This window comes from Procambarus clarkii, chromosome 69, assembly GCF_040958095.1.
Source record: "Procambarus clarkii isolate CNS0578487 chromosome 69, FALCON_Pclarkii_2.0, whole genome shotgun sequence".
NCBI lineage: Eukaryota > Metazoa > Arthropoda > Malacostraca > Decapoda > Cambaridae > Procambarus > Procambarus clarkii.
The window spans coordinates 25,698,153-25,723,896 of NC_091218.1; the positions used below are offsets into that span (position 1 = coordinate 25,698,153).

Consider the following 25,744-nt stretch of genomic DNA (forward strand, 5'->3'; position numbering starts at 1 on the left):
AATTGTTTCTCTGGGTCGGCAACTGGTTTTGGAGTTGGATGGTGCTGATGTGGAGGAGTTGGTGGAAGAACACAACGAAGAACTGACCACCGAAGAACTCCAAGCCCTTCAAAAGGAGTGGCAAGAAGAGGCAGCTGAGGAAATTTCTTCAGGGGATGATGTGCCAGTACAGAATGTGTCTTCCTCAACAATTAAGAAAATGTGTGCAGCATGGGAAGAATTGCAAACCTTTGCTGAAACGACTCACCCAAATCAAGCTGCAGTAGGTCGTTGCCTTAACCTTTTCAATGACACTGATGCATCATTACAGACAAATGTTAAAACGAAGGGAAAAACAAATGTATCTTGACAAATTTGTAATAAGACAAATTTGTAGTAAAAAATTATTACACTGAAAGCACTGAAGAAAAGAAAAGCACTGAACCACAACCAGGTTCTAGTGGTATTAAGGCAAAACGTAGGAGAGAGATTACCCCAGAGAAAACATCACTGCCTGATGTGATAATGGAAGGGGACTCCCCTTCCAAACAGTAACAACTCTCCTCCTCCCCCCCTCATCCCATCTTCTATACGCCATCAAGAGCCCTCCATAAAGGCAAGATAAACTTAGGTACTGTATTGTAGTTAGAAAAAACATTTTATTCAGTATAAAATGTATTTGTATGTTAATATTTTAGAGGGTGGGGAACGGATTAATTCAATTCCCTTTATTTCTTATGGGAAAAATTGCTTCAACTTACAATATTTCGACTTACGATCCGTCTCTGAAAACGGATTAGCATCATAAGTCGAGGCCCCATTGTACTTGCATTTGGGTGAGGTGATATGGTGCAACAGTTTTGGATGAGGTGAACAAACTTTTAACAAATACAAGACAGAACACGAAACTGTGGGTATTAATTGGATATGAGAGCATAAGAATGGAAGTACCTGCAGAGGACCTATTGGCCCATACTTCCTCTTGATGCTTCTATATTGGTTCAGAGTCTTGAAGTGGGTAGAATATAGTTGTGCATTAATTGGCTGTTGATTGCAATCAACAGTGGCTCCCAGAACTGAAGGACAAGAGCTACGAGGAGAGATTAGAGGCATTAAATATGCAAAAACTGGAAGATAGAAGAAAAAGAGGCGATATGATCACTACGTTTCAAAATAGAAACAGGAATCGATAAAATTGATAGGGAAGAATTCCTGAGACCCGGAAATTCAAAAACAGGAGATCATAGATTTAAACTAACGAAACAAAGCTGCCGGAGAAATATAAGAAAATTCACTTTTGTAAACAGAGTGGTAGACGGTTGGAACAAGTTAGGTGAGAAGGTGGTGGAGGCCAAAACCGTCAGTAATTTCAAAGTGTTATATGACAAAGAGTGCTAGGGACACTACGAGTGTAGCTCTCATCCTGTAACTACACTTAGGTAATTACCAGCCAGCAGACAATGCCATCTCCCTCACCAAAATGACTCCTCCTAACATACTCCTTTTGCTGTTACAGAGGACCACTTGGTTTGCGAACCCCTTTGGGATGAGACCCATCAGTTATCATGTAAGTTCATAAATGAAAGATTTAGGAAAAAAATAAATGAGAAATGTAGGAACAAATTTTAAGGGAAAAATCAACAGGTTCATAGCATAAATGTGACAGTATTTTTTGTTTGTACTCACCTATAAAAGAAGTCCTCATCCACTTGTTATGTTGAAGATCATTGTTGATGTAGCATAGTTATTTACATGGAAGAGATGGTGGTGGATGTTGGTGTTAGGTTGACTGAAGTGGAGAATAATGGTGATGAGGTAACCTCAGATGTTGACGACGCATTTGAATCAACGTGTGGTGAGTCAGATACAGGTGAGGCAATGCGAGCTTTCTTGGAAGCGTTTGGAAAAGACTCTTTACCTGGTTGATACCAGGTTGATGGGGTTCTGTGATTTCTCCTACTCCCCAAACCCGGCCCGGGAGGAGTCGAACTCATAACAAAATCGTATAGGGAGGGAGAAAGGAACCCCCCCCCTCCTGTAACAACAAGCCCTGCGCCGAGGGTACCAAACACCCAAGCAGGGACACGTGGGGCTCAGGCCCCCCAATTCAACTCCTCCCCAGCCCCGGAATTCTCCACGTCAGGACCCGGGGCCGAGCCATCCTCCAAACCCTCTGCCTTTGGAGAAAAAGCAGAGTTCACCGGAAAAGCCGGGATGAAGGGGGCCCACTGGCGTGGCCCAAAAGTTCCGGCAGGAGGACCAGGCTCGAATGCCTCCGCCGCTGATCCGGAAGGGGCAATCTCCTAAGCCACCAGTCTCACTACCAGTATAATTCAGCGGGGCAGCTGCAGGGCATCCGGAAAGGCAACCAACCTTGCACGTTGCTGCAACTTAAACCTTGCATGCAATGCTAAAGCTGCCTGCACCCGAATATCAGTCTCAGTGGACTGGGTGAATGGAGTACAAGCAAAGAACACCACTCGCAGGACTCCGGGTCATAGGTGTCACTGACCCCAACAGGCAGCAAGGCGGAGGCAGACGGTGAATGTCACCCTGAGACATGGGGACAGAGCAACCTTCAAACTTGCACAAGGCGAGTTGGGACTCAGAGGTCTCCTACATTGGACCACTGAGCTCCAATGAGGGTTTCCTGGGCCCCTTAGGCTGACTGCTAAAGGAAGCCCAGGCGAGGTACTGATAACTGGTTATCCCAGAGCTACCAGGCAAGCAATCTAAAAGCTGAACCCCTGCGACGTGTGCAAGCACAGGGACCTAGTGGAGGGCCACCAAAAACCTACCAGTGGTCCTACCTCCACACCTGGCAGACCCCCGCCAGGTAAAACAAAACGAAAACAAAAGAAAAAACCCGCAAAATCACAACGACTCCAGGTGAACAGAACCTCTCGTTATGCTTATATCAGACAGCTGCACAGTACCTCGCGCCCCCGCCAACGACGAAAGTACTGTACCTCCTAACCCAAGGGAAAACAGGAGTAAGAACCACCCCCAGCTGAACTCCCAAGGGCGGGCAATCACCGAGCAGCGACAGACCCACAAGGAGGTAGCTGCTCCTGAACGGCTCATGGAAGATAACCCTAAAGCCGCAAAGGCAGTACTTACAGGGCACCTAGGGAAGGCAGCCCTAGGTGCATGCAGCCCCTGTACTCTTGTGTTATGTCTGGCTCACACACCACCAAAACAGAGCAACACCACCACACTGCAGCACTGCGCAAAGAGTGGAGCCAGAGCGATCAACCGTCACCAACACAACAGCCTCTTGAACTGAGGAGAGTTGCCGGCATGGAGGTCTGGGACTCCCCCGTCCATCTCCCAGGGAGGGGGGGGGGGGTTGCGCAGACAAATACGCGACGTTTGTGGTGATGTCATACTTGTTTCCTTGGTTTTGATTGGGGGAGTTCTGTTGCTAATTGGCTTTCGGTTTGCAATTTATTTGATCAGCAGTAGTTTGTTTTGGAATTCCTACCTTTCTGGGTGCCTGACTTGGTAGATGGCTGACAAAGACTGCTTCCAATTACACGGGGGTGTCTTTAGGCCATTGCTCCTCGTGCCTCTCTTAAGGGGCCCGGGTTCTGGTCCCCGGTAGGCTTAGAACTTCTTCGATTGACTGTTGCCACGGTCATATATACACATTAGCCCAGTATAGCTCCGGGGAGCCGAAGAGGCTCTCCACAGAAAAAACAGCGTTGAATGTAATGAAATGCCATTTTCTGGGTAAAACCAGGAAGCTCCCTGGAGCTATCCAGGCTGATATGTATATCATTAGATTTTTTGTATCAGTCAGTGAGTATGGAGTTCCAGGCCTGCCAGAACCTGGCCCCCCTCAGAGAGGCACAAAAATTTGGCCTGCCGAAAGCAGGCCAATTTTTAAAATTTTTGACGCCATACTGCGTCATTACCGCACATTCGTCTACTAAATTTTTGACGCCATACTGCGTCATTACCGTGTTAAAGTGTTAAGATTGACTGTACTTAACTGCTTATTCACTACAAATTCTCAACATACTACATACTTTAACTTTCTTGAATAGATGAGATAAATTCTTGTGTTGATCTAACGAAGTTTGATCCATTACTATAATTTTCCATTTATACATTGAAAAATTAGTCTGGTGAAATTTCACACTGGAACACAGAGTATGTATACTTCAAATGATTAAACTGGAGGACATTTACCTTAGCAACAGCAATGCCAGCATGAAGAATGTTCTTGTAAATCACAGTGTAGTGCCCTCGAGCTTTCAATTCTCCTTGAAGCTGCATGCGTGTCTTCAAGACATCCATTGGATTGGAAACAAAACATGCACCACAAGCTGCTACAGCACCAATGACAAAATCCATTTTGCTGAAAATCAGAAGAATTACAGTATAATAAATCATTTATAAAATTATGCAAAAAATAAAGTAGATGAATGGTAATAATTCAAAATAAAGATAAGGGCAACTACAGTACAGTATTGTGAGTTTGTACATACTGAACTATAATGTATTTATGAAATACTATACTTCTCTGATTTTTTCCAGTAAAAAGTACACAAATGATATATTGCAAAAAATACACTCTGACTCCAAGGCGCCACTGAGGCCGCTCCAGAAAGAGGCATTTCATTTCATTCAACACTGGCTTTCTGAAGGGCAGAATATGGTTTACTGTTGCTAACCAACCAGAGAGAACAGAAAAGTGGGGCTCATCATTTAAGTAGCAAAGTTTGAGATTATACCATGGAAGGGGAAAAATACGAACAGGAAACCCTCCCCAGGGTGACAAGCCCAACATGGAACAGGAACACTGACCAGGAAAAATGCTAGATCTCCAAAATCCACAAGCCCAAATATTAGCCAAACAATCTATTTTAGAAAATGTGCAATGCTTTCACAGAGCTAATTTGATATCTGAATAATAAACCATAACCTAAGGATTATGGATATACTGTATTAGAGGCCTATTAGGCACTACACAATATGGATACATTAATTTGGATTATGAATTAGACTCTGAGCATGAAGTTGACATGATTGAGTATACAAATGGATAAAAGGATTCCTGGTTCAATCATGAAGACTAGCATATGTCTGGACACCTGCTCTGCCTGGAGACGGCTAGAGCAAGTAATGCAATTTTACCCTTTTGGTTTTAAATACAGTGGCACCTCGACTTACGATTGCCTCGACTTACGATAATTTTGAGTTACGATATAAATTTGATTGGAAAATGCGACTCGACTTACGATAGTGTCGTTGACTAGCGATATTTGTTGATACACGTTCGGGTTGACCGAGCGCGTGGTTCCCGGTTGCGTGAGCTGCCCGCTTAGTGACGATCACGTTTATAAGAAATTCTATTTTTTTGATGATTTTTTGCTTTTGTTATGATCTCAGCCTACAGGAGAAACGAGTCTCCCTCCTTGAGAGTTATTCAGCAAGCCTGACCTAACTAGAAGGTCTAGCAAATATTGAGGTGATAACCCATATGTAAAATAGTTGCTTGGATATGATGAACAATTTAAGATTATGGGCAGTGAAGAAGAAAACAGATAAATGACTGGCTAGGAGATGTGGACATTTTGCTGGAGGCGTGAGGCTCGTTTCTGGAGGGCTTTGACCTCACTTGAGGCCAGACATCGCAGGGGGAAAGCCGCGCTCCGTTGAGCTCCCGTCAGAAGGGAACCCCTAGTGATATATCTCGAAGAGAAGAGAAGTGTGCAGACGTACCAGCTGTGGAATCGAGCTGGGGACGTGTGGTCTCAAGTCCTGGTCGACGAGGAGAGCATTAAACCGCCAAGAGGCATTATCGTGGGCCGTAGCAGCGCCCTGACCAAGCTTCGTCAGAGGGAGGAGCGCCCTCAACTAGACAATCTGTGGTAAGCACGATATAAGCCAGTTCATAGTGATTGCTTGTAGTTGGTCGTGTGCCCAGCGACAGTAGCAATGTTTATTGATAAGTTAAACATGTTTTGGTGAGGCAGAAAGCCTAAAATAAGAGAGTGGAGAGGGAGGAACACGGAGCGACGTCCGTCCTCTCTGAGCGCTGGCAGGTGACTGAAAGCTCCCGACGGCGAAGGCCCCTCCCGGAGTGAGTGAGGCGGAGTGAGTGAGGCCCACCAGGCGATGTGGAGCATGGACCCGCCCAACAGGGGAGTCCACTCTCACAGTATGTAGAGGACAGATAGAGGTTTGAGGCAAACATATTGTGTGATTATTTTTGTTTATGTGTTAGAGGGGAAACATTTTTATTGGAGTGTCGATGAGTTGCAGGTTTGTCCTTTGGGGAAGAAGTTGCTGAGAACTTCGAAGCCAGCACAGAGGGAGTAGTTGATGAGACTCCAAGGTAGTGGAGCAGAGGACCTCGAGCTGTGAGGAGAAGCAGTGAAGAGGAGTGTCACGTGCTTCTGTAGAGGTGGTGAAGCACCGTAGTTGCTCAAGGAAACTTCATGGTAGCAGCCTGGAGGAGCTGCAGAGGATCCTGGTAGTGAAGCCCGGAAGAACCTGAAGATATCAGGGTAGTGAACTTCCAGAGGTGGAAGGGAAGTTCTGGTGGATTACTTGTAGGGAGTTGATAGTGTTTGGTTGTCATTAGCATGCTAGACACAGTGAGAGGTGAGTGAGTGATTGCATTCTTATGTCAAGGAGTGTTTTATACTGAAGTTTAGAATTACAGTCGTAGGCTGGATTACCTACAGACGTATGCGTTCTAGGACTGATAGAGTGATCGAGTGATCATTGTTGTGTATCAATGAACATTTATACTGATATATGTTATTGCATTCAAATGCTGATTTTCTTTGTACACATTTATAGATACATATATATATTCTCTTGCTGATGGTGCAACAGTGTATGTAGACTTGATCAACTTGAGGAGGTTGATAGTATCAGGTGGTGAACCAGGAGATAGGATACCACTTGATAAGCTGATGATAGAGTTCTTATGGTGTTGGAGTGCAACCTGATTGTAATAGTAGAGTATAGGATTCATTATTATTATGTGTGTGTATATATTGTGTATGTGCTTTGTCCAGTAAATGTATTCCAATTTGCTGGTGTTTGCCCTTGTCCTAGTGAGGCTTCCCATTAAATAGTACAGAAAAAAAGAGAGAGAGAGAAAGAACCAAGAACCACTGCTGTGGACAGGGTAGAAGGTAATACTAATAAGTCAAAGGGGGAGTGAGGAGATCATATCATCTAGCAGTCTCCGTGGTGTAGTGGTAAGACACTCGCCTGGCGTTCCGCGAGCGCTATGTCATGGGTTCGTATCCTGGCCGGGGAGGATTTACTGGGCACAATTCCTTAACTGTAGCCTCTGTTTAACGCAACAGTAAAATGTGTACTTGGATGAAAAAACGATTCTTCGCGGCAGGGGATCGTATTCCAGGGACCGTAGGAATAAGGACTTGCCCGAAACGCTACGCGTACTAGTGGCTGTACAAGAATGTATGTAATGTAAGAAAGAGTGGGGAGTCACAGCGGCTCGAGTGGGTGTGTGCACGTGACAACGAGGCTAAGTGTTGGAGCCGCATCCCCTAAATGTGTGACGTTGAGCCCCTCTCCAAGAGCCAGAAGTGCCTAGTGTGATCTCCTAGTGAAGTATAAGCACTCTACCGAGTTGTGGGTTGGGTTGTCCGTAGAGAAGGATCAACGACGACAACACAACAAAACCAACCCACACTATAATACTTTTTAAACATAAAACTGATTATATATCATGCCATGGGTCCCAAGAAAATCAGTGGTAAGGTTCAACATATGAACACACATGTGAGGATGACCATAGAGGCAGTACAGAATGTCTCTTCCTCAAAAATTAAGAAAATGTGTGCAGCATGGGAAGAACTATAAACTTTTGCTGAAACGACTCACCCAAATCAAGCTGCAGTAGGTCGCTGCCTTAACCTTTACAATGACACTGTGATGCATCACTACAGACAAATTGTAATAACCCTAAATGCTCTACCCTCGTTGATATAACACTTTCTCCTTACTTCTCTCTGCTCTTTCATCCAATACCCCAGCTAAGGCACTACGGGCTCACCATAGCCCGTGTTACTTGGAACTTTTTGTTCCAGGTAGCGAATCTTTAACAACAACAACAACAACAACCCCAGCTTAACACTGTTACAGTCCAGTATGACCCCCTCACTGGACTGCCACGAATATAAGCTGAATATTAAATTAGGACACCACAAGAATAGGGGTTATTAATTTATAATTAATAATTAAAATCATTAAAACACTGCTACCACCTTCCCAAAACATAAATGAATGTGTCAAAATTATTGTTTCCCAAGGAAGGAAGGGACTCAATAATCATGGAACTGAAAGGGGCAAGTAAATGAATCTTAAAGGATTAATACTGTAATCTTACTGAACTGAAAGGGAGATTCAAGAGCAACTTTAATATTCATAAGATGGAGGGGAACACGGGAACTTTCCAAGTCAACACATCAACACATAAAAATGACAAAGTAGAAAAATATATAAGAAAAAACAAGGGGATTAACTGAATACCACTGGAACCTATGTATTTCTCTTTATTAATTGAGCACGTAAATTAAAATCCAATTTGAAAGGTCCTAGCACATCCTAAGAGGCAAAATGGGTATCTACTGAGGGCATGAAATCAAGTGCACAATGCCTTAAACTGCACTGAGGCCAAGATGTTGATAGCTTGCCTCCCACAGGCCAAGGGGACCTGTACCCCACTAAGCTCCAAGACACACTAACTAATCTTTATTAAGAATGCTTACCAGTGGGACAGGCTCCACCCCCTAGTTCCTAGGCCCAAATTAACTCCGCCTATCCCAAGCCTATGGCCAATGGATTTAAACATAACTGGGTGATCTAGAATCCGGGCCAATGGCATGGACAGGCAATACCCTGTGGGGCCCCGCCTCCACAGGCCTACATGTCTTCAACCAATCCGGATCAGGCTTGACCATAAGGGTCAATTCCTCTTGACAGAAAACTCCAGTAACTGGGACAGCACCACGACTTTTCTGTGGGAAAACGCCGGCTGGGCACCCACGTGTTACTTGAGAGCACAAGTTTATTGGCCCTGAGGTACTATTTTCAATTCGTCACTGGACAGATGGACAGGAGAGCGAGGGGAGCAAGTGGCTTCAAACTGTTTAAGACCACGAGGATCAGACCGTGACAAATGGAAGGAATGACCAAAGGGAGGGAAGGCAAGCGAGGGAAGGGGAAGAGGAAGGGGAAAGAGAAAGGGGAAAGGGGGAAGGAGAAGGAGCTATGGTGTGCATATACCATAACAAAATGTTAAAACGAAGGGAAAAACAAGTGTCGCTAGACAAATTATTAGCGAGACAAACAAGCAGTGGACCACAACCAGGTCCTAGTGGTATGCAGGCAAAATGTAGGAGAGAGCGTACCCCAGAGAAATCATCACTGCCTGATGTTATAATGGAAGGGGGCTTCCCTTCCAAAGAGTAACACCTCTCCTCCACCACACCAAACCTGTCTCCTGAAGCCCACATAAAGAGAATAACGTCTGCGGCATATGCGAGGCTGGCTAACATCAGAACGGCGTTCAGGAACCCGTGTAAGGAATCGTTCAGAATCTTGTACACAACATATGTAAGACCAATCCTGGAGTATGCGGCCCCAGCATGGAGCCCGTATCTTGTCAAGCACAAGATGAAGCTGGAAAAAGTCCAAAAGTATGCTATTAGACTAGTCCCAGAACTAAGAGGCATGAGTTATGAGGAAAGGCTGCGGGAAATGCACCTTACGACACTGGAAGACAGAAGAGTAAGGGGGGACATGATCACAACCTACAAAATCCTCAGGGGAATCGACGGGGTAAACAAGGATGAACTATTCAACACTGGAGGGACGCGAACAAGGGGACACAGGTGGAAGCTGAGTACCCAAATGAGCCACAGAGACATTAGAAAGAACTTTTTCAGTGTCAGAGTAGTTAGTAAATGGAATGCACTAGGAAGTGATGTGGTGGAGGCTGACTCCATACACAGTTTCAAATGTAGATATGATAGAGCCCAGTAGGCTCAGGAATCTGTACACCAGTTGATTGACGGTTGAGAGGCGGGACCAAAGAACCAGAGCTCAACCCCCGCAAGCACAATTAGGTGAGTACCCCCTCCTCACCATCTTCCATACACTAACAGGAGTCATCAGTAAAGGTAAGTAATAACTTATACATACTTTTGTAGTGAAGATTTGGGTGAATTAGGTATAAAATTTACTTTGAAGGTAATTTTTGGGGAGTCAGGAATGGATTAATTTATTTCCCTTTATTTCTTATGGGAAAAATCATTTTGACTTGGAATATTTCGACTTACGATACGTCTCTGGGAACCATCGTAAATCGAGGCCCTCACCACAGCGAGGGAGGCCTCAACCACAACGAGGGAGGGAAGGAGAGAGGCAGTGAGGGATGGAGGGAAAGAGAGAGGCAGTGAGGGAGGGAGGGAGGGAGGGAGGGAAGGAGAGAGGCAGTGAGGGAGGGAGGGAGGGAGGGAAGGAGAGAGGCAGTGAGGGAATGAGGGAAGGAGAGAGGCAGCGAGGGAGGGAAGGAGAGAGGCAGCGAGGGAGGGAGGGAGGAAGGGAAGGAGAGAGGCAGTGAGGGAGGGAGGGAGGGAAGGAGAGAGGCAGTGAGGGAGGGAGGGAAGGAGAGAGGCAGTGAGGGAGGGAGGGATGGAGAGAGGCAGTGAGGGAGGGAGGGATGGAGAGAGGGAGAGAGGGATGGAGAGAGGGAGGGAGGGATGGAGAGAGGGAGAGAGGGATGGAGAGAGGGAGAGAGGGATGGAGAGAGGGAGAGAGGGAGGCAGGGATGGAGAGAGGGAGAGAGGGATGGAGAGAGGGAGGCAGGGATTGAGAGAGAGGGAGAGAGGGGTGGAGAGAGGGAGGCAGGGATGGAGAGAGGGAGAGAGGGATGGAGAGAGGGAGAGAGGGATGGAGAGAGGGAGAGAGGGATGGAGAGAGGGAGAGAGGGATGGAGAGAGGGAGAGAGGGAGAGAGGGATGGAGAGAGGGAGAGAGGGATGGAGAGAGGGAGAGAGAGAGGGAGGCAGGGAGGGAGAGAGGGAGGCAGGGATGGAGAGAGGGAGAGAGGGATGGAGAGAGGGAGAGAGGGAGAGAGGGATGGAGAGAGGGAGAGAGGGATGGAGAGAGGGATGGAGAGAGGGAGAGAGGGATGGAGAGAGAGAGAGGGAGGGAGAGGGAGAGAGGGATGGAGAGAGGGAGAGAGAGATGGAGAGAGGGAGAGAGGGATGGAGAGAGGGAGGCAGGGATGGAGAGAGGGAGGGAGGGAGATGGAAGGAGAGAGGCAGTGAGGGAGGGAAGGAGAGAGGCAGTGAGGGAGGGAGGGAAGGAGAGAGGCAGTGAGGGAGGGAGGGAAGGAGAGAGGCAGTGAGGGAGGGAGGGAGGGAAGGAGAGAGGCAGTGAGGGAGGGAGGGAGGGAAGGAGAGAGGCAGTGAGGGAGGGAGGTTATCTTGAGGTGCTTCCGGGGCATTAGTGTCCCCGCGGCCCGGTCCTCGACCAGGCCTCCACTGGTATCTACTCTATATCCTGTTCGTCTTGTCCTCTCCAGTACTTTGGCGAAACTGGCTGTACACTGAATGACAGACTTAAAGAACACAAGAGAAGTGTTAAGTCTGCAGACACTAATAATGCTCTCTTCTGTCATGTGAGGGATTCCAATCATCCTATTGATTGGTCTTTCTGCAAAATAATCTTTCCTGCCTCTACTCTACACAAACGCCGTCTTGTTGAATCGGCTCTAATACACAATGTGCCCAACATGAACTTGAGTCCTGGCTTTGTTGCTGTGGTCTCTTCCCTTTCACAGTATATACTCAAATGCTCTAATCTTTCTAACAAACGTGACCTTACATAAGCTTCCCCTTTCCATTTACCTTTCTTTCTCTTTCCTTTCTTTCTCTTTTCTCTTTTTTCTGTTCATTGTCTTCTCCTACGTTCCCTTGTTTTCCTCTTCTAATTATTTTCTCCTTCTCTTTCGGGGGTTATAATAGGAACTGCCTCGTATGGGCCAATAGGCCCTCTGCAGTTCCTACTACTAGCCCCTCTACTACACCTTACTTTGCTCCTCATCTCTCGTGCCTATTTTTTGCATGTCTCTTCTTCCTCATCACAATCGACTTGAGTATGGTCCAGGACGGACCGAAACGTCGTCATCCCTTCACATTCTAGTGTGTGGTCTGGTCATCAGGCCTCCACCCGCAGGAAGCAGCCCGTGACAGCTGACTAACACCCAGGTACCTATTTACTGCTAGGTAACAGGGGCATAGCGTGAAAGAAACTCTGCCCATTGTTTCTCAGAGAGGCAGTGAGGGAGGGAAAGAGAGAGGCAGTGAGGGAGGGAGGGAAGGAGAGAGGCAGTGAGGGAGGGAGGGAAGGAGAGAGGCAGTGAGGGAGGGAGGGAAGGAGAGAGGCAGTGAGGGAGGGAGGGAGGGAGGGAGGGAATGAGAGAGGCAGTGAGGGAGGGAGGGAAGGAGAGAGGCAGTGAGGGAGTGAGGGAGGGAGGGAAGGAGAAAGGCAGTGAGGGAGGGAGGGAAGGAGAGAGGCAGTGAGGGAGGGAGGGAAGGAGAGAGGCAGTGAGGGAGGGAGGGAAGGAGAGAGGCAGTGAGGGAGGGAGGGAAGGAGAGAGAGGCAGTGAGGGAAGGAGAGAGAGGCAGTGAGGGAAGGAGAGAGGCAGTGAGGGAGGGTGGGAGAGAGGCAGCGAGGGAGGGAAGGAGAGAGGCAGTGAGGCTGGGTAGGAGAAAGGCAGAGAGGGAGGGAAGGAAAGAGGCAGTGAGGCAGGGAAGGAGAGAGGCAGTGAGGGAGGGAGGGAAGGAGAGAGGCAGTGAGGGAGGGAGGGAAGGAGAGAGGCAGTGAGGGAGTGAGGGAGGGAGGGAAGGAGAGAGGCAGTGAGGGAGTGAGGGAGGGAGGGAAGGAGAGAGGCAGCGAGGGAGGGAAGGAGAGAGGCAGCGAGGGAGGGAAGGAGAGAGGCAGCGAGGGAGGGAAGGAGAGAGGCAGCGAGGGAGGGAAGGAGAGAGGCAGTGAGGGAGGGAAGGAGAGAGGCAGTGAGGGAAGGAAGGAGAGAGGCAGTGAGGCAGGGTAGGAGAGAGGCAGTGAGGCAGGGTAGGAGTGAGGCAGAGAGGGAGGGAAGGAGAGAGGCAGTGAGGCAGGGTAGGAGAGAGACAGTGAGGCAGGGTAGGAGAGAGGCAGTGAGGGAGGGAGGGAAGGAGAGAGGCAGTGAGGCAGGGTAGGAGAGAGGCAGAGAGGGAGGGAAGGAGAGAGGCAGGGTAGGAGAGAGGGAGCGAAGGAGAGAGGCAGTGAGGGAGGGAAGGAGAGAGGCAGTGAAGGAGAGAGGCAGTGAGGGAGGGAAGGAGAGAGGCAGTGAGGCAGGGTAGGAGAGAGGCAGAGAGGGAGGGAAGGAGAGAGGCAGTGAGGGAGGGAAGGAGAGAGGCAGTGAAGGAGAGAGGCAGTGAGGCAGGGTATGAGAGAGGCAGTGAGGCAGGGTAGGAGAGGGGCGGAGAGGGAGGGAAGGAGAGAGGTAATGAGGGAGGTTGAGGCAGTGAAGGCGGGAGGGAGATTTCAATGAGGAAAATTTTAATTTCAATGTCATGTGAAGGGAATTTAACATTTTATCCAATGACATGATGGGATATATTTCCACCAGTTTGTGAACTGTCCCAACATCCTAAGCAAATCCGCACATCCCATGTTTCAGTGAACCAGATTTCATTGATTTGAGGAAAGCCTCAATTTGAGGAAGAGACAGTCAGCCGTGACAGGCATCCCAAAGCAACACAACTCTGCAGAAGACCCAGGATGTTCATGAGATAACCGGCAGCAAGACAGGCAGACTGCCAGGTCATTGGACATTGCCTGAATGTAAACAGACTGGAGAACTAAACCCTGAGAACTCAGCAGATGAACTACCCAAAGCAACTGTCTCCAAAGTGCCAATGACCAATAGACCACCCCACCAGTTGAGACAATGAACCACAGCAGAGCAGTACGAATGGAGCCGCATCACCTAGCCCCAAGTAAGCTGAATTCTCTGTAGTGCCAGCCACACAGCCGCAAATTCCCGTGCTGTGCTCTGAGCCTGACGCATGCACAGCATTTAATGCTGTCCATGCATTGGTGGAACCCAACACTCAAGTTTTGGTTTTTGAACATGAAGAGCATGTGTAACAAATCTACTTAGTTTTTATGAGAGAGCAACAGAAATTCTACACAAAAGAGATGGTTGGGTTGACTGTGTGTATCTTGACCTAAAAAACCAGCGTTGAATGTAATGAAACGCCATTTTCTGGGCGAGACCCGGAGACTCCCCGGAGCTATCCAGGCTAATATGCTAATGTCAGACTTTGGCATTAGTCATGTGTATGGAGTTCTTTGGGCCTACCGCGGAGCACGGCCAGAAACTGGCCCCCTCAGAGAGGCCCCGAACTCAAGCAAGGTTAGACAAGCATAGGAGAGGGGCAAGAGGAGTACAGGCGGGAGCCGCCTCGGAAGGGCCAAGAGGCCACCCGCAGACACCCGTGAACCGAGGAAGGAATCAGGTGGAGAGAACAAGAGTTGCCCAGTATGGGCTAATAGCCCTGCAGTAGGCACCTCGGGTGATACGGTCCACATTCTCAAGTACGTATGTACACCCCATTACTACTCCCAAAAACAAAAACAGCGTCAGGACGAAGGAGACGCCAAACCGCACCAACCCACCTGCAGAACATAGGTGCTGAAGGGCCATGACGCAAGCTTTCGAGTCCGTATCTGCCGGAGGCGGCCAAGGCGCCCATGCTGGAGAGGAGGGGAGCAGCGAAGGAGGTTCCCCACCCTAGAACGCAGGGAAAAACCTCGTGACTTCCCCACAGCGGCACCCCAGAACACCCCCAAAGCAACGGGGCACGGATTGGATTAAGAAAAGAGCGAGAGGCGAAGCCTCCCCTCCCCCCAGGAGAAAATGGATGCAGAACACGTGTGCACACCGCCCAGAACCAAAACAAACTCCCACGGCGCATGCGCAGGACGCGAAAGTAGCCCAACCAGGCGAGAAGTCAACCCGTCCTCTAAAAAATAACGTCACTTTTGGCTCGTATGCGCGCTATGGCCAAATTTGGACGTAGTTTGAAATGAAATCGACTCACAAAAGTGACGTTCTGTTCCGTTTTCTATTTGAGTCGTCCGGCGTACGCGCGGAGGTTATAAGAGGACACTTTAAATTAACGTTTTTCATAACGTTTTGAAACTTTATGAGAATTTCCTGCCCACCTAACCTATCAGAGGACCCTTAACTTACTGTTGTTGAAAAAAAATCCCAAATTTATTTTCATTTTTTTTTTCATTTTCAAATTACGTCCAAATTCGGCCATACAGGCAAACGGCCAAAAGCGACGTTCTTTTTAAGAGGACAGGTTCGAGAAGTAGCCCAACCAGGCGAGAAGTAGCCCAACCAGGCAAGAAGTAGCCCAACCAGGTGAGAAGTAGCCCAACCAGCTACAAGGAGCCCAACAAGGCGAGAAGTAGCCCAACTGGCAACAGTAGCCCAAACTGCTACAAGGAGCGCAAATGGTGACAATGGAGCGCCAACGGTGACAAAGGAGCACCAACGGTGACAAAGGAGCCCAAACGTGTACAAAAGAGCCCAAACGGCTACAAGGAGCCCAAACAGCTACAAGGAGCCCAAACGGCTACAAGGAGCCCAAAAGGCTACAAGGAGCCCAAAAGGCTACAAGGAGCCCAACCTGTCCAGAACAGAAGGAACCAGTATGGAGGCAAACTCCGGGACACGCAGGAGGTAAGCCGCAAAGGCCAACCGCACCGCAGGCAAAGAGATGCGGTTACCCGAAAACCTCCGGAAGACGGAACCGAAGAAACCACAGGGACACGGAACCGAACCCGGGGAGGAGCAGAACCCAAGCCCAAATCGTACGCAGAGGGGGGAAAGAAAACCCCACTCCTCGCAACAGTAAGTCTCGCTCAGAAGGACGGAAATCCAGGCGGGGCGCAATGGAGCCCAAGGCCCCCAAGGCTGCTCCTCCCCAACCCCAGGAGCCTCTACACCAGGTCCCGGGGCCGAGTCGACCTCCAAAGCCCCAGAGCAACCCTCAACTCGCACAAAACGAGAGAGGACGCAAGGGTCTTCACTATCGGACCCGAGAGCCCCCGGGGGGTTTCCCAGGGGCCCCTAGAATGGGTCTGCTAAGGGTTATCCCAGGCAGGGTACTGCTAACCAGCGCCATAAACTACCAAGCAAACTGCTAAAGCTGAACCCACGGGACGTGTCCACTCGCGAGGGCGAAGCAGGGGGGTGCCACCACACAACGAACCTAATATAAGGGGGGGGGGAACACAAGGCAGACCCCCCCACCAGGCAAAAACAAATATAAAAGAAAAACCACACAAGTGGACAACGTACCCAGAGGGAACAGAGCCAGCCGCTGTCATAGGTGAAAACTAGCTACGCAGTACCCTGTGCCCCACCAGTGCTATAACTACCACTTACCCCAAGGTAAACAAGGGATTAAAACCCTCAAACCCTCAGGGCGGCCAAACGCCAAGCAGCGAAAAGCCATCAGAGGTAGACCCAAGGCGACTTGTGGAAAGCAACCCCAAGCCCCAAGGGCGGTACTTACAGGGCACTCAGGGAAGGTGACCCTAAGCACATGCAGCCCGAGTACCTGAGAATACTACTCCCAGCTCACACGACCACCGTAAGAGCAGCACTGCAAACAAGTCACAGCACTGAGACAAGACCGGAGCTGGAGCCACACAACCGTGCATGATCCCATCAGCCGAGGAACTGAGGAGGGGATCGCCAGCGCGGGGGTCTGGGGCTCCCCCTTCCCCCTCCCAGGGAGGGGGGAGCTGCGCAGACATGCGGCGCAGCTCGTGTGACGTCATGCTTGTTAGTTTGTTTTCCTGGGGGAGTTCTGTCCACTTGTTTGTCGATTTTTGTTGTTAACCAGAATAGGGGTTTGTTTTGTGGCGCTTACCTTTCTGGGTGCCTGTCCCGGTCGATGGCAGATATAGAATGCTCCAAATCACATGTGCATTTCTATGAGCCATTGAATCCCGTGCCTCTCTGAGGGGGTCAGGTTCTGGCTCGTGGTCCCCGGTAGGCCTAGAACTCCACCCACATCGACTGATGTAAAATAGTTAGGGTATCCATATCAGCCATGGATAGCTCCAGGGAGCCGTAGGGGCTCCCCCCAGAAAAAGCTATTAAAACACTGGTTTTAGAAATTATTTATTAATATGAAACTTTCAAAAGTCATGGGTCACTGAACTATGACGACACACAGACGAAAGTGAGTGAAACCTTACTGTAAAGTGAGGTTTACAGTACAGTATTCTCTTATCTGTCCACCCTCACTCATCGTTTCATCACAGAAAATGTCTACAAGGAGATTTTACCACATGTAGCAAGGTAATCACGCTTCATCCTTTAAATTAATGTACAAAGATACGTGTGCCCCAAATCAGTGAACGAAAATCATGGAAACTCAGTTGTTCACTTGTGTGGATCACTGGCTGTGTTTGGTTCATATGGTTCACTTGTGTGATCCAACTTGTCTTATGAAGGAATTATTAATTGTAATCTGTGATAGAATGAGAAAGTTTTCCACCACTCTGTGAACGCTGTCCCAAAATGATAAGCTTGTGGACCACTTGTGGTCCACATGTGTGGTCCACTTGTGTGGTCCACTTGTGTGGTCCACTAGTGTGGTCCACTAGTGTGGTCCACTAGTGTGGTCCACTTGTGTGGTCCACTTGTATGATCCACTTGTATGATCCACTTGTGTGATCCAACTTGTCATATGAGAGAATCATTAACCCTTCAATTGCGCATCCCATCATATGATGCTTTGCCCGACTTGCAGTAAATTGCGCATCGCATCATATGATGCGCGGGCGTACCAAGCACAATTTGAAAGGCCCGCGGGGTAGAGGGGGTCCCCATACGCTGCCCAGGGGCTATAGTAAACAGCCGCCATTTTGAAAAAAAATCCAGCTCACGCTACTATCGCTTGGGAGGCCTCAGTTACCCGGCAGCCACCATGTCGAGCGCACGGCTGAACGCTTCTTGGGCACGCCCCACACAATCACTCACCCAGGAGCAAATAACCAGTGAATTATTTTCCGATGGTGAGGAAAGTGACTTTGATGACTCTGATATTGATAAAGACTACACCCAATTGACCGATGTTGATAGCATGGACAGTGAATATGAGATACAGCCGCCTCCTATGGCGAGGCCTATACCCTCACCCATGCCGCCTCGGCCAGCGTCGACCCCAATATTCCCTCGGCCACACAGTTCCTGTGATTATTTAAAGTCTGAGGATACTGTCGGTGACGAGTCAGAGGAAGGTGACTCTTTTTCTGGTTTTAGTGAAGTGGAATCAGAACATAGTGTTACCGAGCCTGGTGCCAGTACCAGTGGTGTTACTGGGGCGAGAATTTGTCGCGTCAGCAGCGTCTCGCCCAGCCAAGCGCCACCGCATGGAACATGTGGCACCAAGAGCCTCACGTGCACATGCCTCTACCTCACATGCACGTGCCTCTACCTCACGTGCACGTGCCTCTACCTCACGTGCAGGTAGCGGCCGTACTGTGCGTAGACGGGCTTCAGCTCCTGGTCCACGGGGTGCATCACTTCCTCGCCGTAGTGCCTCTGCTGCGTCCCCTGCGTCTCGCAGGACACCAGGTGGAGTGATGGTGCTGGTTTTATTCCCCGAATTCCTGCCTTTGACGATAAAGACGTTGGGATTACAGATCTTTTCCCTGATAATGGTGATGATATGAGTGAATGTGATTATTTTACCGCATTCTATGATGAGCCCCTCATGGAATATATTGTACACCAAACGAACCTACATGCGGCTCATCTCATTAGAAAAGATATATCAGAATTTTCACGCTTGCAACGTTGGAAAGACACCAATATAGGGGAAATGTATGTGTTTCTTGCAATATGTATGTTGATGAAACACTGTCAAACACGCTATTACAGATTACTGGGGCAAAGATCTGACTATTCCAACACCTTTCTTTGGGAAATATATGTCCAGAGACAGATTTCAGATACTCCTCAGGTGTTTGCATTTTGCAACTAATGAGGACCGGACTGAGGAGGATAGACTTTGGCGAGTGAGGCACTATATGAATGAGGTGATTGGAAAATTCAGAGATTTTTACGTACCAGCACAGAAGCTGGTGATTGACGAATCCCTTATACGTGGATTATACAAAGGACGTGTTTCATTCAAACAGTATATTCCTTCAAAACGAAACAGATTTGGCTTCAAATTCTTTGTACTGTGTGACTGTGAAACAGGGTACGTGTTACACATGATTATGTATTCAGATAGCGATGTAGACATTCCCGGTAACGACGAACATGGATTCTCGGGTAGTGTGGTGAAGTCACTGATGGCACCATGGATGAACAAGGGCCACATCCTATACACAGATAATTACTATACAAGTCCATTGCTAGCTAAGTTCTTGATTAAAAATAGAACCGGGTTGGTTGGCACAGTAAAGCCACGAAGAAGGGAAATGCCAGTGTTTGTCGGTGGACTTGCAGTTGGTGAGTGCCAGGTACGGAAATGTGATGACATTCTCTCAGTACGGTGGAAAGACAAGAGAGAAGTGAACCTGCTTTCAACCGTTCATGATGGTACAATGTTGAACAGTGGCAAGGTGCACCGTGTAACGAGAGAACCAGTATATAAGCCAGATTGTGTTCTTGACTACAATATCAACATGCGTTTGATTGATAAGGCTGACATGATGATTGGCACTATCGAGTGTGTGCGGAAAACATTGAGGTGGACGAAAAAAGTGTTTTTCCATCTTGTTGACATGAGCATGTTGAACTGCTATAATTTGTACCTGGTGAAAACTGGACGTAAACCTGTGTTCCATACATTTGCTTTTACACTTGCAACACAGTTATTAGCAAAGTTTGGTCAAGAAGTCCCTGGCATACGAAGATCAATCATGAACCCAGTGTTGCAGCATGATGCAACACCCAGGCTCGCTCACATAGAGGCCTTTCAGCAACACAGACTAAAGAATTTGCCAGCAGGTGGAAAGTGTGCAATAGGCCAACGTGCATGCGTAGTATGTAAAACAACAAAACGAAGAGAGCAAAAACGTAAAATGGTGCAAACATGGTGTGAAGGGTGTGGAGTTGCATTGTGTGCTGTCGACTGCTTCAACGACTACCACACACTCCAAGACTTCTAAATGTGCAATAATAGTGCAAAAACCTGTACATAGTGCATGCTAGTGTGTACATATAAAATAATGAACATTGTGATTACTGTACATAATATAATGCCATAATGGAAAACGTTTGTGCGTGCATGTCTATACTCGATGTGTGCAACATATATTGACAATAACTGTCAAGTGACATTATGTGCAACATAATTAGTGACTAATATTGTAAAGAATACATGCGTAAACACTGTAAATAATGACGCGAAAATAAATTCGTAGCAACTGTGGCTGCTTGAAGACCGCGCGCGACGCCTCCGGGACGCACAGTGCACGAGCGAACATGCAAACTGTGACGTCATCACCCATCTTCTCGGCTCAATTACATCACTGGTAAGTACAATAGAATTTTTTTTTTATTTTTCCCGTGATCAGGGAACACGACTTAACAGGTTAGGAATTTTTTTTTTTTTTTTTTTTTTTTTTTTTTTTTTTTTTTTTTTTTTTTTGCGCCTGTGGGTGTCAATCAGTATATAGCCATGCGCCATTGAAGGGTTAATTGTAATCTGTGATAGAATGGGAAAGTTTTCCACCAGTCTGTGAACTCTGTCTGGACATCGTAAGCAAATCCGAACATCCCCGCTTCGGCGAACAATGGTTCGTCGAACCGGATGAGTAAATTCGGCCTGAAAAGTGTGCAAACTAGCCAGAGATTCGTTGAATCGGGGTTGTACTCTATATATAAGTATTTACATGTTTTGTTCACCATAACTGTACATCTAAGCTTGTATGGTGAGTGAAGGCACAAAGACGTAGCTATTCACACAGTCAGCTGGTGGCGGCCTCCCTCAAGGCCAGGCGCAGTAATATTTCTCCTCCAACAATACTGTTTGTGGTGTTATTACGCTATATACACACACACATTATATATAAGTATCTACCTGTTTTATTCACCATACTTGTACAAGTAAACTGGTATGGTGCCCAAAGACCATAGTGGTCACCAGTAAACAACATGATAAGTTGTGTAGACGACGCCACCGCCCTCACCAAAATGGCGGCTCCCAACCTACTCCTCTTGCTGTTTATACCATCTATACACACGTTATATATAAGTATCTACATTTGTGTTCACCATAGGGAACCACTAAGCTGGTATGGTGAGTGCAGTCAATAAAAGGTGGCCACACACAGTCAGAAGACAATGCCACTACCCTCCCTCCCACAGCATTACTCCTCCCTCCATGGAGCACAGCGGTAAATATCACCACAATCCTGCTATTATCAGAACCCTGGTCAGTTTTATCACAGTCAGGGGTCTTCTGTAATAATATCATCGCTACATAATAGCATGAACAAGTATATTATGGCATTTTTAGGTGATGCTGTGGTCACAAGCTGAACAGCAGTGCTGTGAGCTCATGCTGCGTGCATCAGGCTTGGTAGCTCACTCAATACTGAGGCCCCTAACACCCGGGAATTTGGCCCACGATTTAAAAAAAAAAATGGAGCCTGCTTACAAGAGCCCTGATGAAGGTGGTGTGGTGAACCCCGTGTATCTACGGGCCGTTTAAATCTTGTGTAGTACTCCAAAACATCATATGATGCAATGCGCAATTTACTGCAAGTCGGTCAAAGCGTCATATGATGCAATGCGCAATTTAAGGGTTAATAACCCTGGGAGACCTGCACCCACGAACAGGGAAGAAGGGAAACCGGATCAACCCAAAGTGCATCCACAGACACAGAAGCCATGGTGCGCAAATAATGGCGGAGAGCCGCAACCAGACACAAAACATGATGCACCCCCGGCCTAACCAACCAAGCATCAACAACCCAGGGACCCCTCCGGAAAGCAGCAGTCTCATTCTAGCCAGAAAAGAAGAAGGCTGCAGATGAGCAAACCGATCGCCCCGACCGAAAGAGCAAAAACCCCTACGCCGGAGGAGAGCATGAAGCTCACCAACCCGACCCCCAGAGGCTAATGCCAACAGGAAAAGAGCCTTTGAAAAACAATCCGGAACTGAAGGGGCCACAACAAACCGAGGAGAAGAAAGAAAAGAGAGCACTCTGTCCAAAGACCAGGACGGCTCAGGCGGTGCATGAGCAGGCCGGAGGTGAAACAATGCCCGAGACAGCTTGCAAAACGGCGCAAACATAACATCAATACCGAAAGCAAGCTCAAGCGGCTCCGCCAGCGCCACACGATACAAGGTGACAGTGTTAGGCATTAGGAGACGGTCCTGGAACAACCAAGAGAGAAAGGACAACATCACCCTAACTGAAAGCGAAGTACAATGACGAAGACGTAAGAAGAACCAGAAGGACCGCCAGGAAACCTCATACTGCCGCTGAGACAAAGCCCGCAGGTGGGACACTAACAAGAAAGCCACCTGATCAGCATAGTGATGATGATAAACTCGAGTCAAAAATACCATACTCATAGACTTGAGGAGAAGATCGAACCAGCTACGTGACGCACCGGTCCGATCTGCTAAAAGAGGAGGAGCCGCGGGAAAACCTCTGGGTCCGGACACCGTGTAAGCAGTGCCAGCCACCATGGGGCCAAAAGGACTACTCTTCCCTGGTAAGTCTTTAAGTTAGTCAGGACCTAGAGCAACAGCTGAACCGGGGAAAGAGTGTTACAGGAACCCTCACCTCGACCAGTCCTGCCGAAAGGCATTGATCCTGACGGCCTTGCAGTCGGAGAAGGGCACCACATACATTGGGAGGCGCCGCGACCACGCCAAGACGAAGAGGTCCACCTCCGTCTGACCTGGCAGAGCCAACTGAATGAGTCAGCATTGACCGTCCATTCCGTGGACAGGGAAACAAACCGAGACAGGCCGTCCGCCAAGACACTGGACACCCCATGAACGTAAACTGCCAGGAGAGCCAATCCCCGAGAACTAGGCAGATGAGTCACCTGAAGTGACCAACGCCAAAGAGCCAGGGACCGCATTGAACCCTCTCGGTTCAGGCAATGAACCATCGGGAAGCAGTTCGAATGGAGCCGGATCGTCGATCCGCAGGCAACTCGAACCTGCGAAGCCCAAACCAAACTGCCACAAACTCCCGCGATGCTACAGAAGGACGGACCCCATTGCCCCTGACCGGCCTGGTGCGCACTGGTCACAAATCCCCAGCCAAGAGACGACGGGTCCGTGAACACACTGAGTCAGGGGTCAAGTAGGCGCCATGGCACTGAACCCCGAAAAAAACGAAGAGGAAGCCAGCGACGCAGCAACTGATGCAAGACCCCCGGGGGTCGAACCCAGTGATCGCGAGAGAGGCGGAAGGGACGTCCCCGAAGGAACCAGAACAAGTGACGCAGCCAAAGCCAATCCGGCGGGTAGACCAACATCGCAAAGTTCAGGCTCCCGCACAGACCCTCGAGCAACCGCTAGGTGATTCGGGAGCCCTCTAGGAAACAGCAAAGGCGGGACTAAATGGGAAGGAAAGACTCCGGAGGGAGAGACAAGGAAGCGGTTCAAGAGTCCCAAACAAGACCCAGCCAAGTCCGAACCTGGCTCCAACAGAAGCCAGACCTGGGACAGCGTAGTCATCCGAAAGAGGGGCAATGAACACAGGGGGTTCAGACGGGACAAGTCCAGAATGAATCTCAGGTCTGCACAGTCCCGTTTTGGGACTGGAAACAGGTGGGAAAGCCACCTGAGGAATGTCATCCCTTCGACCACATCCAAGTATAATCAACTCCAGGATGACCCGACAGAGCGCAGGGGAAGAGGCCTGCCCCGTCAGCCCTGAAACCCTCCGAAGGAAGAGGAGATACCCAACGCCACCGCAGATCGTCGGAGACGCCCTGATAAGCCCACAAATTGTGAGACTAGGCGTGAGCGAACAGAGCAAGCCTCCCCCCCATCACCCCGTCAATGGGACGAACCGCGAAAGGGCCGGTGCCCCTTACGAGAACCCGAGCCCCGCACAGAGCAAACACTGCGCTGACCAGACGAAGGCGATTCCGAAGGTGGCGCCGGCCCTGAAACTGGCACCAGTAGCCTACCCCAACAAGCAGAACCATGAGCCCTGGCATCACCCCTCCAGGAAGGCCCCTCCCGGAGCCTCCGGAGAAGCAACAAATCAGACATGGGGCGACTACTAGCCAAAGCCGCCTGCAGATACTGCGCCACAGTAGAATCTGCAAACAGCAAGGGGCCGAAGAGCGAAGACTACCTAAGAGCCAGGGTCCAGGAAGATTCCAGGGAGGAAGCAAGCACCACCTGCTGACACACGAGCCGGGAGGCATAAAACCGACACCGCATCCCGCAGGATTGGCGCAAACAGCTTCAACAAGACAGACGACGAGTGAGCCGCCGAGCCAAAGGCACTGGACCCAGGAATGGCCCCAAGCGCCTCCACATCCTCCTCAAGCCAGTCCAAAGACAGCTCAAGGAGGGAAAAGTAGCGCAAAGCCAAAGCCAAGAGGACACAAGTGCGCAAGTCCTCAGCAACCTGCGTAGCCAAAAGGGAAGGGACCTGCACATGGAGCTGGACAACGCCTACATCCCGAGAAAGGGCAAGAGCAAACAAGCACTCGTTGAGGTGCTCAAACTTGTCCCCCCCACCCCCCCCCAAAGACAAGGGGGCGGGGACAAAACCAAAGCCGAAGCGACCATCACCCCAAACTCCAGGTCACTATAAGCAAAATGGGGCAGCCTCGGGGCATCTGGTATAGCAACCAACCTAGTGCATTACAACAACCTAAACCTAACATGCAACGCTTGCGCTGCCTGTACCTGAACAACATCATCACTAAACAGGGTAGACTAGGTAACTTAATCACCAGCAACCAACAAAACTTGCAGGACTCCAGGTCGAAGGTATCGCTGACCCAGGCAGGGTGACGGAGGCAAAACCAATGAGTCACCCTGAGACAAGGGGACAGAGCAACCCTCGAACTCGCACACAGCAGAACCCAAGGAACTTGTGGAAGGTGGAACCAAGGGCAGTACTTACTGGGCACCTAGGAAAGGGGAGCCCTAGGTGCATGCAGCCCAAGTACTGAAGAATATCTCCTGGTTTGTGCACCACCTAGAAGACAGTCACCACACACAAGGCACAGTGCTGAAACAACCACTGAAGCCAAAGCACACGACCGCTGCCTATACCATCAACCTCAGATCTGAGGTGTGGATGGCCGGAGTAGGGGTCTGGGGCTCACCCTTCCCCTTCCCGTGGAGGGGGGAGCTGCGCAGACAGCAGTGCGGTGATGTGTGACGTCATGCTCATTTGTTCGTTTCTGTTTGGAGAGTTCTATCCACTTGTTTGCCTTTTTGTAACAATTTTCACCAGAATCAGGGTTTGTTTTGGGACGCTTACCTTTCTAGGTACCTAACCCGGTCAATGGCAGACATAAAATGCTTCCAACCACACAGGGAGTTTCTATAGGCCATTGCTCCTCGTGCTTCTGTGAGGGGGCCAGGTTCTGGCTCGTGATCTCCGATAGGCCCACAGAACTCCATACACATGACTAATGCCAAAGTCTGACATTAGCATATCAGTCTGGATAG

General features: G+C 49.0%; 1 protein-coding gene across 2 annotated transcripts in view; it reads right to left on the reverse strand.

Moving 5' to 3' along the window:
- LOC123772178 (solute carrier family 25 member 35) overlaps positions 1 to 25,744 on the reverse strand; it is a 133,666-nt gene that overhangs the window by 85,429 nt on the left and 22,493 nt on the right. Inside the window, exons 1-2 of one of the 2 annotated variants that reach the window (XM_069311296.1) lie at positions 25,191 to 25,334; positions 4,174 to 4,342 (exon numbers count right to left, since the gene is read on the reverse strand). In XM_069311296.1, the coding sequence (XP_069167397.1) occupies positions 4,174 to 4,338 (165 nt within the window). In that variant the 5' untranslated portion in view covers positions 4,339 to 4,342; positions 25,191 to 25,334. Of the gene's footprint in view, positions 1 to 4,173; positions 4,343 to 25,190; positions 25,335 to 25,744 lie in introns of those variants that run through there. The other variant, XM_045765230.2, reaches the window with a different exon arrangement.